The sequence below is a fragment of the Poecilia formosa genome, unplaced genomic scaffold (genome assembly GCF_000485575.1).
Source record: "Poecilia formosa unplaced genomic scaffold, Poecilia_formosa-5.1.2 Scaffold142, whole genome shotgun sequence".
Taxonomy (NCBI): domain Eukaryota; kingdom Metazoa; phylum Chordata; class Actinopteri; order Cyprinodontiformes; family Poeciliidae; genus Poecilia; species Poecilia formosa.
In genome coordinates, this window is record NW_006800081.1 from 682,683 (window position 1) to 696,114 (window position 13,432).

Consider the following 13,432-nt stretch of genomic DNA (forward strand, 5'->3'; position numbering starts at 1 on the left):
ATGAACTGGCATCAAACTGATTTGAATCAAATTAAATTAAAATGAAAATTAACAGAATTGATCTGAAAATGATAAGAATCCACAGGACCTGTTATTGTCATTGTTCCCTGCAATAATAAAAATTCTAAGATTTTCAAAGGTCGCATTTTAAAACACTTTTCAGGACCTGAAAAGTTGAAAAACTTGTATATCAAAACTTGTATATGAAACAAAAAAAATGTAACTTTCAAAAGGTAGACTTGCAGTAAAAAACATGACCTGGTACATAAACAAATTAGATATCAAACAAAACAAAATTATAAAAAGAAACCTCCCCTGGCACTTTATTGTCAAAAGATGAATAAAATACACATATTTAACTAAAAATAATAATGCACGTAAAAGATTGTCAAAAGTAGGCAGGCTTTTTGTATGAGTGGGAATCAGTGTGTATGGCAACTACCACAGTGTGAAACAGCAATACAAAATCCTCTTTTTTTATCCTTTTCTGTGGAGTTAATTTCAGTTGTACTGTATTAAGTCTTGTTCACTTGCTCCCTCCTTTCCTTAGATCATCAGTTACTCCTGAACATTTTTCCTTGGCTTTTTTTTACTTTTGTATTTCTATGATTTCATGTCTGCACAGCGCTTGTTAGTTTTGATACAAATTTAAATGCTTTTACATTTACATGGAGATTCATATTCATGCAGGTTGTCTTTGACATTTATTCCCACCAAGTCCCCCAGAATTGACAAATACATAAAATTATTGGTAATGGAAACTTAGAATAATTTCACAAGCAAAACTATTTGTCAAAGTCAAGATTATTATTATTATTATTATTATTATTGAAATCTGAAAATAATTTAATGTAAGAAGACAAAAACAATATATATGTAGTTCCTATGTAGAAACAAAATATTAGCAATCAGTATCCCAGTCAGTATTTTTGTATGGATACGCATCACTGTGCATGGAGTGGCAACCACATTGACATATAGCCACACAAAAACCTCTGAAATCAAATAGTTGTTCAAATTGAAATTTCTTGCTCAGTTTCCAACAGGAAATATCTTACAAATACATTTGAACTGAATTTTAGAAAGTCTGGATTAAGAACATTTAAAGAATGTTCAGGAAAGATGAGTGCAAACATTTTTAAAAAAATTATTAAATCTTAAAATGCTGTCTTTTGAAATATGTGTTGTGACATATCAGTGTTACAGGACAGTGGTATTTGTCTTTTTGATGATTATTGTTAGAAATATCCGTCCATCCACTGTCACACTTGTCCAGGCAGTGTCTTTAGCTTGGAGGTGGGACACCCTGGACAGGTCACCAGTCCATCACAGGGCTGGTGTGATGGAGTGATGCTCACGCATGGGTGTGTGCACGCACTCATACCTAAGGAGAAATTAGAGCAACCAATAAACCTTTCAGTCATGTTTATGGACTGTGAGAGACAGCCTGAGTACAGGAAGCATACACATCCAAAGAACATGCAAAATGCATGCAAAGAGAATTGAATGTGCAGACATTCACTTTCAATTTTTTCAATTCAATTGTTCTTTTCAAATAAATATTTGAAAAGAAAAAAATGGATATTTAAGTTCACTGAAGCTGGCATATAGTGTTTTACTGAAAATGTTTTTTTTTTGTTTTTTTGTTTTTTATTTGATGAATTTCACATATTTTATGTGACGTTTTTAAAGTGATGTTGTAGGGAACTTTCGGAGTATAAATTTCATTGCCCAGTTTTGTATTTTATCAAGTTACCGGTGAAGTTCTCCATGTCCAGGTTCTTGAACGGCCACAAGTCACTGTGGGAGACTAGCCACAGTGACAAACAGCAGCACAAAAACCTGTTTAGAACAAATAATTTTGTATATTAAAAATTATGATTAAAAAAAGAGCACTATGAAACTTCTGTGAAAATCTAAACCTCTATTAACAGTAAATATCTTAACCAACAAGGTGGGACAACTTGACACGCTTAGAACAGCATTAAACACTCACTCACCCACTTCTTAAATCTGGTAAAAGTGTTGCAGCTTAATCAATTAACAAATATAAAGTTCATTTTAACAGTTAGATTTCATCGAATCATTCATAGGTCTGCTTAATATTTCTATAAGGTTGGATCTGTAAACTATAAAGGCTGAAGTCAACACACAGTATTAGAGCCAGAAACTAAGGTGGGGTTTTTGAACAGGATTGTGTCACAGTGTATTATAACGGCCACAGTGTTGAGCTCTGTGACAAAAACCTCCTGCCACTCAAAAAAGCAGCGTAAAAACCAGCCTGTTACTGTTTCTTCCAACAACAAAAATATATGGTTACAGCTTTGATGGAGTTATAATTTGTTCTTTTTCATGATTTGATCTTCTCTTCAGTTTTTAATTCATGTTTCAAACATAGAAACAGAAACTAAAGTGAATTTACAACAGCCAGTGTGAAAGAGGAGTTTTTGTTTTGGTCTGAGTCAGAGTGTACTATGACTACCACACTGATATGCTCTGTGACATTAACTATTACTGCATAAAGAATACATTGGTACAATCTAATACCACCTAGACAGCATGGACTGAACAAGCAAAGGTTTTTGTATGAGCATGGACCACTGTGTATTATAGCGGCTACCACAGTGGGAAATGCCAATACAAAATCCTCTCCACAATTAGAGTTTGTGAGAGATGAAACATAATATGTCATTTAATACAACTGGATGGAACAAAATAATAATACAGTTTTGTTACATCTTGTGATTAAAAACTTTTTTATATAAAAAAGAAGTTTTAAATAATAGCACAGCATAAAAAAGTACAATTGTGCAACAAAAGGTTCATGAAGTTTCATGATGACAATACATATTATCCATCCATCTATTGTTATAAAGAACATATAAAAAGCACCAGTAAGACACCTTAGTCAAAAAGTTTGATTTTCAACAGTATAAATATTTCAAGTTAACTAAGGTTTTATGGTGCTTGACTACTGAATGTACAAACAGGAGCACTTGAAAGGTTTTTGTATGGTCACATGTCACTGTGTGGGGTAGCGGCCACAGTGATAAATGGCAATACAAAAACCCATTTTAGGCCAAAGCTTTCAAAAAGTGCCAATCTGTCTGTTTCATAAGCACAAGCATATTGTAGATAATTACACCAAATTACAATTTATAAAATCTGTCAAACATTTCAAAGTGTTTTTCACCATGGCTTTGCTTTACATGAGCTTTAAAAGGAAACAGGATAAAGCGATAAATAAAACTCACTCAAATGGGAAAGAGTTTAAATAAGTGTAATCTTAGCTGATGAAAACATGAATCCGTTTAGCTCAGAGGTGTGCTGCTCAAAATGTTACTGATTGTCAAACTACTCACTCAGATCCTGTTTCAACTGGTTTATTACGGAGAAAACCTTCTTCTTTCTTTGATTATTAATGTGTGCATTTCTTTGCACTTGTGGTTCAAAACCATCTTTCTTACATTGTTATGTAACATACAGGAAACTTTCTTCACCACAACAGGGTCTTCCACATTCATTTCCTAAACTGACGCTGTTGACTAAAAGCCAAAAACTCAAATAGCTTGGACACAAAGTATTAAATCAGGTCACAGTGTATTTTTGTTAGCTGCCATTTGGAAATGAATTAAATTAATTTAAGACATCTTGTTAAGACTGCACTATTAAACAAGATGGCAATGTGTGGTAGACGATTTAAGTGAAATTTGAAATGTTTTAAATATTTTAATTGTCATTTTTGCTTTAGATAGCACCTAATGTAACAATTATAATGTGTGGTTTTATGTTTGCAATAAAATGCAATATTTCTACATAGTACACAAAATCTGACTGAACTTCAGCGAGAGGCGAGGTTGCTGTAGTTGGTTTGACAATCCGAGGTAACCTAAACACTTTGCAGGAAGTATACCTGATAATAAAACATTATCATCAGTATCATCCTAAAGTTTACAGTTTGATTTAACATATCAAATGTCAGGTACAACTAATGAGAAGCAAATCCATTTTGATTAAATTTGATCACAGTTTACACACAAATAAAACAACAGTTTCCGTGTGCATATGTTTAGGACAACAAACCTCTCAATTTTTCTTTACATTAAAGCATAAGAGGCACTTTATTTTTGATCAAAACTTAGAATAAATTGTATAACTGAATTATGAAATAAGCACAAAAAACCTAATCTTAGGCTGGGTCAGAAGTTCATAACAGAAGAAAATGAGATGTAGAAAACAAGGAGTTCAGAGAGAAGTTTTTGTTCAGTGTTGAGCTACAGTGTATACAGTGGCAGCCACAGTGAAAAATCCTACAGCAAAAACCTAATGCACCCCAAAAACAAATTATTTATTTTAAACAATCAGTTGATTTCCTAGATTGGCAAATTTTTATAAAAGATCTGACACGTTATCAATAGAAATGGATTCTACACAACAATCTTCTCCTAAACCTCTCTGTTTATAATTCAGCACGACATGTTTCTTTTGAGGTTCAGATTCGCTATATGTGAAGAATATCTACGCAAAGGCTTTTTTCTCCAGCTTCATAAAGTAAATTTATCCCTAAGTTATTAGATGATCCTTAGCTGAGCATCTTTCTTTTCTTTCTTTCTTTCTTTAAATGTTCTTAAATTATCTTTCTGCGGACCTATTTGTGTCTTTAATGAAGCTGATGATGTCATAAATCTATGAAGTGATAGGGTCATGACTGACTTGCTTCATGTTCCAGATGCAGATTGAATTCTGAATTTTTGAGGATTGCTGACATGTATTTTTTTCATAAACACTCCAACCCGACCCACTTTGGCATGAAGCATTATTGAGACAGAGTAAAAGAAAAAAGAAAAATGTTATATGTTAAATGTCAAAACTTGGATGAGTAGCATGGACCAATGTCCCAATGTTTAGGATAAAACACAAAACATTTTTTGAAAAAATAAAAAGGAACAATATCCATAAACACAATGTTACAAATTGACACAATTGATCAAATGTCAGGGAAGCAAAACTGTCAATGTCAAAGATTTCATAGAATAGATAATAGATTGTTTTTATATTCTGTGAATTTTCATTGAGGCAGCCCTAACAAAAGCTTGGACAATATCAACATGTCTTCTTAAATACAACATATATCTCTACAAACTTTATCCTAGTAACAGTAGAGATCAGATTATACTTCATTACTTGTAGCTCTTTGTGACCTTTGTCTCACATTTCTTCTGAATAACAAAATGTTTTACCATGCTTTGCAACCTGAAGTCCTTTTCAGATTACAGTATGCAGTGAACAGGTGGATGTTTTTGTCTGGGGTTGTGTCACAGTGCAGTATAACAGCCACAGTGATGTCCTCTATGACAAAAACCTCCTGGCAAACAGAAAGGAAGAGAAAATTAAACTTTCACTTTACAAAACATGTTTAGTTTATTCCAACTATGAGAGCTGGAGCTCTATTAAATGTATTAAATTAATTAAATTGCTCGTTGTATGCGACATTTTCTTCTTATATATTATGTTATTTCCACAGGGTTAATCAGTCGTTGTTGTAATATTTGTTTTAAATTTATAAATTGATTACTATGCCTAAATGTGAACACCATGTACTGTCAATACAAGTCAGAGTGAAGGGAGGAGTTTTTGCATAGGACCATTTTACTGTGTACTATGGCAGCCACAGTGATTTACTCTGTGACAAAAACCTCCTACCTAAACAAAAAGAAAAAAAGTATTACAACCAGTAATTTCTACATACAGCAGATATTGGACTTACATTAAACTTTACAGCTTCAAACTACATATGTTGAGGCATTTTATGCCTCAGTACAGGCCTGAAATCTATCACTCCAGGAAAACTTGGCTTTGGCTTTTAAAAATACAGGAAGAAACACGCTTTGTGTATTTTTTGTGTGACTTTTCTGTTTTCACTTTGCAAGAATGTCTATAAAGATCTATGGAAATATTCAGAAAAGTCAAATCACTAAATAAACTGAAATCAATTTGTGTCATAAGTCTTTTAACATTCCCTAATAGCATATTAGGGAATGTATCCCTAATAAATTACATATTCTTGTACAGTGTTTGACAACAGTGTATACAGTAGTAGTGGATCTTAAAACATAAACTTATCCTAAGAAATAAATACTGTATTGGGTTCAATTCAATCTGCTCTTTTACAGATACATTTTTTTTTTTACTAAATCTGGTGTATGATCTATATCTGATTGTACTGGACATAGATCATACATCACATTTGTATAATCAAATTTGAATTAGATTGACTGATATGGGCTCTTTTAATTAGCACTTTTCTTGGTTATGTAAAGACTAAATAAAAACAATAGGATTTGAATTATTAATAAATGTCTAAAAAACTGCCTTTGTACAATTTTGAAAAAAAAAAAAGCCTGTTAAAAATTTTATTGAATTAAATAAATACATACATACTGTTTTAATATTGGAAAACTCTCAGTGGAATCTAATTAACTTTGAAAAGTAGTAAATTAAGAGTCAATTTACATCCCAATTTTCCCCAATTACAAATGTCAGAATTTTAGAACTCAAAATCTGACCAGTTCACCAAATGAGGCAAACGTTTTTTGTATGAGTATAAATCATTGTGGAAATGGTGGCTACCACTGTGTGAAACACCAATACAAAATCTTCTTATATTTTATGGTCCACAATTAGCTGCAGTTTGTGAAAAATTGAATGCCAATGTCTTCAATCTACTTCATAAGGAATATTACAATTTTGGCTGTTTTAATTACATGTTGCCTGAAAAGAAAATATTCTTTTCTGTTTTGTACACAATAATTTTTGAAACATAAAATATTAAACTCATATTTGAGGGGAACTTATGTATTGTGTTAGTTAAACAGGACAAGTCCATCTTCTCAGTCAACTTAGTTCATTAAAGTTGGCCATGTTTTTAATTTTTAAATACCAAACAATTACAAATTAGTATTGAAATACAGTCAAGTTTAAATGTTAAGTATCAACACGTGTGCATTGTGGACTTGTGGTTGTTAACATCCTTAAAGTGGGTTATTTATGTAACACTGCAGGAAATATTTCACCACAACAGGTGCTTCCACATATCATAGAGAAACAGAAGCTCTAAACTAAAATTTAAGGAGCTCTGACAGTAACACACCACGTCACTGAGGCAAATTTAAAAACAAATTTAAACAAAATTAAATTTGTTTTTAATTTTATTAACAACAAAGTTTTTAATAAAATTAAAAGCTTTGTTGTTAAACCAACAAAGTTAACACGTTTGGGAAAGTTTTTAGATCTCCTCAAAATCAGTCTCCCAATAGGAAAAATCATGAATTCAAAACACATTTCATGAAAGCATTCTCTTCATGAAATATGTTTTCCCAATTAATAAAACTATATGACACAGCATCAATACTTGAGCTAAAGACCTGTCCAATAGCTACTTTGCATAAAGTAGCTATTGGAAGTGGTCAAAAGGAACTGTCTTTTGTAAACATAATGTAGTTACTGAATTGTCTTGAGGCTTCTTACTGAAATTCAAAAAATAGATATTCCAATTTAAGTAAAATGTTTGAATAAATAGTAACCGATACAACTACATGAGAACACGTATTACCTGGCATACGTTACAGAATAACATTTCATGTGTTACACAAAAACCTCTACTTCAACTATAAAAAGGTTTAATGTTCCTTTAATGTTGTGATTCTGTGTTTATGTTTCGCACATAGGCAGCCATTACTTACCAAAAGTCTTAACAATATGCTTTCGCTAGTTTTTGTAACAACTCATAGAGAAATCTCCATTTACAAACAGTAAAACAAATAAGGAGATCAAAATAATGCATTTTGTTTGAAAACTGTTCCAAAAAGTCCAAAATACAGTAAGTTAAAAGTGAAATCAGTAGTCCTTCACCTGTTTCTCCGTTACCTCAACACACATGTACAAAGTCTGCTAGCATTAGCATTAATTAATCTCGAGATATGTCCCATTTTCTACTCAATACTAATCAGAAACAGAACATTGTGACTCACTAGTTGACTCTCGATTCAATAACATTTTCAACCCTTAAAGAATAAGAATATATATCTATCAAAACACATTTTTACTGACCTGTGATATAGAATAGATGAGATGCACAAGTTGAGCTTCCATTAACAGGAAATTTATTCTTCTTCTATGTGCCCAACCTTCTCTATGGCACCAATGTGACAGACGCCCCCTAGAGGTTATATGTGGAACGACACCGAATGACTGAAATAACACTACAGAACATATTATAATGAGTCATCATACAAGCAACTATCCTGCTATTGCCTAAACAACAGCATGGAAGTTGTCTTTAGGGTGTATTCAGACCGGATAGTCCGGTAGACTCGGTTCGATTGGGGACTTAAATTGCAACATGTGTTACATTTTCAGAACTGTAGTTCGCATTCAAACTAATTGAAAAACCTGTTCCCCCCGTCGCCTGTGGGGGCGGTGCACCAAGAACTACTGAAGGAATCGACACAAAACCTCTGAAGAAGGCCAGCGCAACTTCCTTCTTCACAAAAAGTAAACAAAAACCGGAGTTTTAGATTTTAGCCATTGTAGAACTTCTTCATTGATATACATTACTGGTTTGGACATCGCCTGTTAGCCGCTAACGCTAGCGACGCGGTGAGTCTGTCCACTAAACCAGGCTGTTCCAATGCGGGATGAGCAGGAATCACAAAAATGATCGCAGCGCCTTTATTTCTTACCCGTTTTCTATAAACATGGCTGAGAAAATTGCTGATGTTTGTAAGTATTCTCCCTTGATATAAATCTAAAAAAAGTTTGGTTTCTATCAAGATACAAAGATGCAACAAAGATAAGCAAATTCTTCCATCTTATTTGATGATTATGTTCAAACAAATGAGGCACAACAAACAAATTAAGTTTTTGTCGTTTATTACAGGTTTAAAAATTACAGCAGCTGCAGAGCGCCACAGCAATGGGACAATAAGCTGATAAAAAGTTGTAAAACAACTTCAAACCATTTATATTCTGCTTTTCAGGCTGTGCGTTCACACTGCAGCCTGAAGTGACCCAATTCTGATTTTTTTGGCAATTCCGATTTTTTTGCCGGGCCGTTCACAGTAAATGCGACCTGTATGGTTCTGCAGTGTGAACGGGCAAAAGTCCTGAAAGTGTCCCGCATGCGCACTAGAGACGTCAGCGTTCTCAGTGTTCTGCCAACTGCCATAAAAATAAGTGTTTGAGGAAGTAAACGGGGAGGCTAACGGTGGAGCTTAGCTTACATATTTGAAGTTGTTGTCCGGCCGGCGCAACATATTAACTTAATCCTCATATTGTCTGTCATGGCTGTTGTTTTACTTCCTGCTTGCGTGTATCAGGCCCCAGAACAGTGAGATTTGTCGAGTATCAGTGACGTTCAGTTCGGATGAATGCGGCTTGGACGTTAGGTCGCATTTGAATCGGATTCGTATTGGATATGGGTCACATTCGAAAAAGAATCTGACTTGTGCTGTTCACACTGCCATGAAAAGATTGGATACAGGTCGCATTACGTCAAAAAAAAAAAAAAAAGAAGCTTTTCTACCGTTTTAGAGTCCAGTTCAAAAGAGCTGGCAAATGTCAGGTTCCAAATGCAATATCATGACATCTTCATGTCATGATCTAAATATTTACAAACTCTGTTTCTACAGTCCAAATTTCCTAAAAACTGTGAAATAACCCCTTAGTTCAGTGATAATAGGACGTTCTGAGCCAAAGGGGTTAAGTCTTAATGACTTAAAGCCAAACTTCCGCCTCACACAGCACTCCTCTCCACTCAGTTTCCCCAGACTAGTTGCAGCAGCCATTAGCAAACACCTTGTGGATCTGCCAGTCTGCTGAGCTCATCACACAAACTACTTCTCAGTCCAATGCTCCTAAGAACGCTGTAAACAGCTTAATGGAGAAATGTTCTTCTGATGACAAGCTGAAACGAGCTGCCTCTTAAGGAGCAAAAACTTCCTAAAGAGTCAGAAGCCCAAATTCAAGACATCAAATTGATAAGTCAAATTTCTCCTAAATTATGTTTGATAAATACACCATTTTATAACAAATGAAGGTAACATGGATAGTTGATTGTGTGATAAAATGTCACAATGTGCCTGAAGAATAAATAATACCTCCCATTTAAAGAACTCAACTCCAAGTCCAGGTCAAGAATAATAGTTTGCTTCTTTTTTTCTTTTTTTTTAGGACCAGCTGTGCTTCCATTTCACAACACCTTGTACCACAACATCCTGTTACTGCTATGCAGGTCAGCTATGACTTCCACTAAAGATACTTATTAACTGACTTGGGGATGTAAGATCAGTTCCAAACTAAAATTTCAGTTTGCAGAGCATCATACTAGAAGGTGAAAGAGAAGGTGTATTGTGTTATTTTAGCATTCAGTTTCTCGGGTAAAAGAACTGCAGACTGTAAGGACTAAAGAGTTGGCCATAAGAACAGGCAAACAGGAAGTGAGCAGCTAGTGGGATAATTTTATGTAACCCAGACCACAGGAAACAAATGTGTCTGGGGAGATGATGGCAAATAGTACGGATCAGACTGCCTTCCAGAACACCGAATAATTGTGAACTAGTTAATCAGAGACTGAATTTAGTTTGCAATTACCTGGTGAACAGTGGATGTGAATTCATACTGCTGTGACATGTTTAATTTTGAATGACTTGCGAAGGGTATAGACATACAACACTACAGAGTAAACATTGACAAATTAACTGAAAAATTAAAAAATTGTCATTGCCCAAGCTAGTGGGCAAAAAAGGTCTATATTTAAATCTCAAAGATATTTAAATATAGACCTTTTTTTCACATAGTGAAATTTCAAGTGGAGTAAGACTTGATCTTCAGGGACAAAAAAAGTATAATAAAATAATTTTACAAAACAAATGTGGCAAAAAACACCAATTATGTCAACTACTGCTTTTGTTTTTGTTTTTCAACAGTTCCACATTAGTGTTTCTGAATCCAACTAGACATACTATCAGGCTGGTTACTAACATATTTCCATCAAAGAGACAAAGCAGCTGGTTGTACATACTTCCACATGTTTGCTGTTCTCCATGGATTACAAACTCCAAGCTTCAAATCCCAAGCAAGATTCTTATTGTTTCTTTTAACAACAGGTTTCTTCCTGCCTCTTCTCAGAGTTTTGTAGAGTGCATCACTCACTGTTGTTCACAAATTAATGTTTTGATTTGGTCTGTCACTTTAGATTTCTCGCCACGTCTTGGTAGATTTTCAGTTGTTTTTTGGATGAAGGGATGGAAAGTTGTGGGAGAGATATTCCAATCTTGGGATTGTGTTTACGTTCCCCAGAACTTTCTACCTGATATGTTTGTTGAGTTTCTTGATCTTCATATTGCTGTCCGTTCACTAATGTTCTCAAATAAACCTTTCAAGCCTTCACAGAACATCTATTATTTTAAAAAAATAATACATTAATTAAAAAAAAAAGCATAATAATCCTTGATTCTGGTTCAGTGTGAAAGATTTCAAGATGAATGAAAATGTTTGCAAAGCACAGCAAATGAAAGGGACAAGTGGAATTTAGAAGAAGAGATTTGACTTGTTAAGTATAAATGACTTTTCACATGAAGTTTCCTGGCATAGAGAACTGTACAAATTAAAGCTGGAAATAAGATCAGGCAAGAAGGAAGTGGGCAAGAGCTGTGGAATGACTGGCATCATTTTTATGTAACCCAGACCACAGGAAATAAATGTCTCCAGGGAGACGATAGTAAATACTGCAGAGCGAAATGCCCATAAACATTTATTCTTTTCTTGATTCACATGAACTATTGTATTTGTATGAGAAACAGACTGCAATGTAGCACTGTGACGGCTACTTCGACTACTGGGGGAAAGGAACACAAGTCACAGTGTCTTCTGGTAAGTTCTAACCTCACATCCTTTAAGATGACAAGATTTAATATCTATTTCTTAATTAATTATTTGGTTATTAGTTTTATTTACTATGAAAACCAATGTATGTCCATCAAAACCAAAACGTGTGGAAAATAGTGAGGTACTGGTGACAAAATATACATTTTTAGATGACACAGGATATTTTTGCACTAAAGTGTCATTGTAATTTGTCACCGTGCAACTACTTTGACTACTGGGGAAAAGGAACCACGGTTACCGTCACATCAGGTAAAATACAAAACTTATTATCGACATACTTTAATTGAATCAACTATATTCATTTTTTCTTAATTTTAGCCTGAAATGTGTCTATACATAACCTCTAAATTGAACTAAGACATTATTTTCATGCCTAATGGAAAGACACAAAGGTTAGTGTCAAAACTGGTTAAAATGAACAGTTTTTTCTCTAACATTAAATATTGTAATTATTAAGTTGTTCAGTCGAATATGGTTGGGATCCCAGTGGCAGTGGAAAACTCTCGCTGCTTGTTTTTGTAACTTGGGTCTGTTAAGTTATCATACTGTGACAATGCTTTTGACTACTGGGGAAAAGGAACCACGGTAACCGTAACATCAGGTAAGTCGGTCTTATTTGGTCACTGTAATGTTTAAATTTGGCTTTTAGAAGATTTTTAGCCATTTTTTTTTTAGATAGATTTTCCACAGACGATAATCTACTTATTTCAGGAAAACCCTTCATAATCTGTGGATTTATTTCATGCTCCGTCAAAGCTTTGGTGGAAATAATGTGTTTTAAACTTTCTGAGGCTTTATTAGTACTTAAGGTTTATTTGATGAAGCTGTCTGGCAAGGTAAATCCTTGAACATGTTTTAGTATGGGACAGTTTAAGTATTGCTTTACTGTGACTACGCTTTTGACTACTGGGGAAAAGGAACGACGGTCACCGTCACTTCAGGTATGAAAAGCTTTTATTTCTAGTTTCGAACAATATTTGACACATGTATAAAGTATATATTTTCAGTTTTATGGGGTTATGACAATTGGCACGTAAAAAAGACAACAGTATCTTTTTATCGGTGTACAAAACTGGCAAAATAAAATCTTGGGGTTGTTAAATTGTTAAATTCATTAGGCAGATTTATACTAAATGGGAAACAAGCATAGATATTATTCGGAATAGGTTTTTGTTGCAAGTTTGACCAAACTGTATTACTGTGACAACTGGGCTTTTGACTACTGGGGAGCAGGGACCACGGTAACAGTAACATCAGGTAAGATTTTAACCTCTTAAAAATCTTCCCTGTATTTTTACAGTTTATTTTTATTAAATTACTATGTATTATAGGTATCTGAATACTCAAACTTAGCTATACTTGGAAAATATTTACTATAAAAAGGAATTACTCAGACGCATAATTGGCAAAACTGATAATTAGGGTTAATCGCTTTCGATTAGTTTAGATGTATTTTATAAAATAGTGAAGGTGGTGACATGTTAAA

General features: G+C 33.9%; 1 protein-coding gene and 2 long non-coding RNA genes across 5 annotated transcripts in view; 1 reads left to right on the plus strand and 2 right to left on the minus strand.

Annotated features, from left to right (window-relative positions):
- Positions 1-12,547, minus strand: part of LOC107837447 (uncharacterized) — an 88,498-nt gene extending 75,951 nt beyond the window's left edge. Inside the window, exons 1-2 of the long non-coding RNA XR_001663448.1 lie at positions 12,499-12,547; positions 10,269-10,274 (exon numbers count right to left, since the gene is read on the minus strand). This is a non-coding gene — a long non-coding RNA (uncharacterized LOC107837447). The remainder of the gene's footprint in view (positions 1-10,268; positions 10,275-12,498) is intronic.
- LOC103145434 (uncharacterized) overlaps positions 1-13,432 on the plus strand; it is a 277,103-nt gene that overhangs the window by 251,864 nt on the left and 11,807 nt on the right. The window contains exon 4 of one of the 3 annotated variants that reach the window (XM_016676792.1): positions 12,150-12,195. In XM_016676792.1, the coding sequence (XP_016532278.1) occupies positions 12,150-12,195 (46 nt within the window). Of the gene's footprint in view, positions 1-11,536; positions 11,932-12,149; positions 12,196-13,146; positions 13,204-13,432 lie in introns of those variants that run through there. The other 2 variants (XM_016676791.1, XM_016676793.1) reach the window with 2 other exon arrangements.
- LOC107837449 (uncharacterized) lies at positions 300-8,168 on the minus strand. The gene is made up of 3 exons (XR_001663450.1): positions 8,110-8,168; positions 5,241-5,365; positions 300-1,384 (listed from the first exon to the last, which is right to left on the minus strand). It is a non-coding gene; the product is annotated as an uncharacterized LOC107837449 (long non-coding RNA).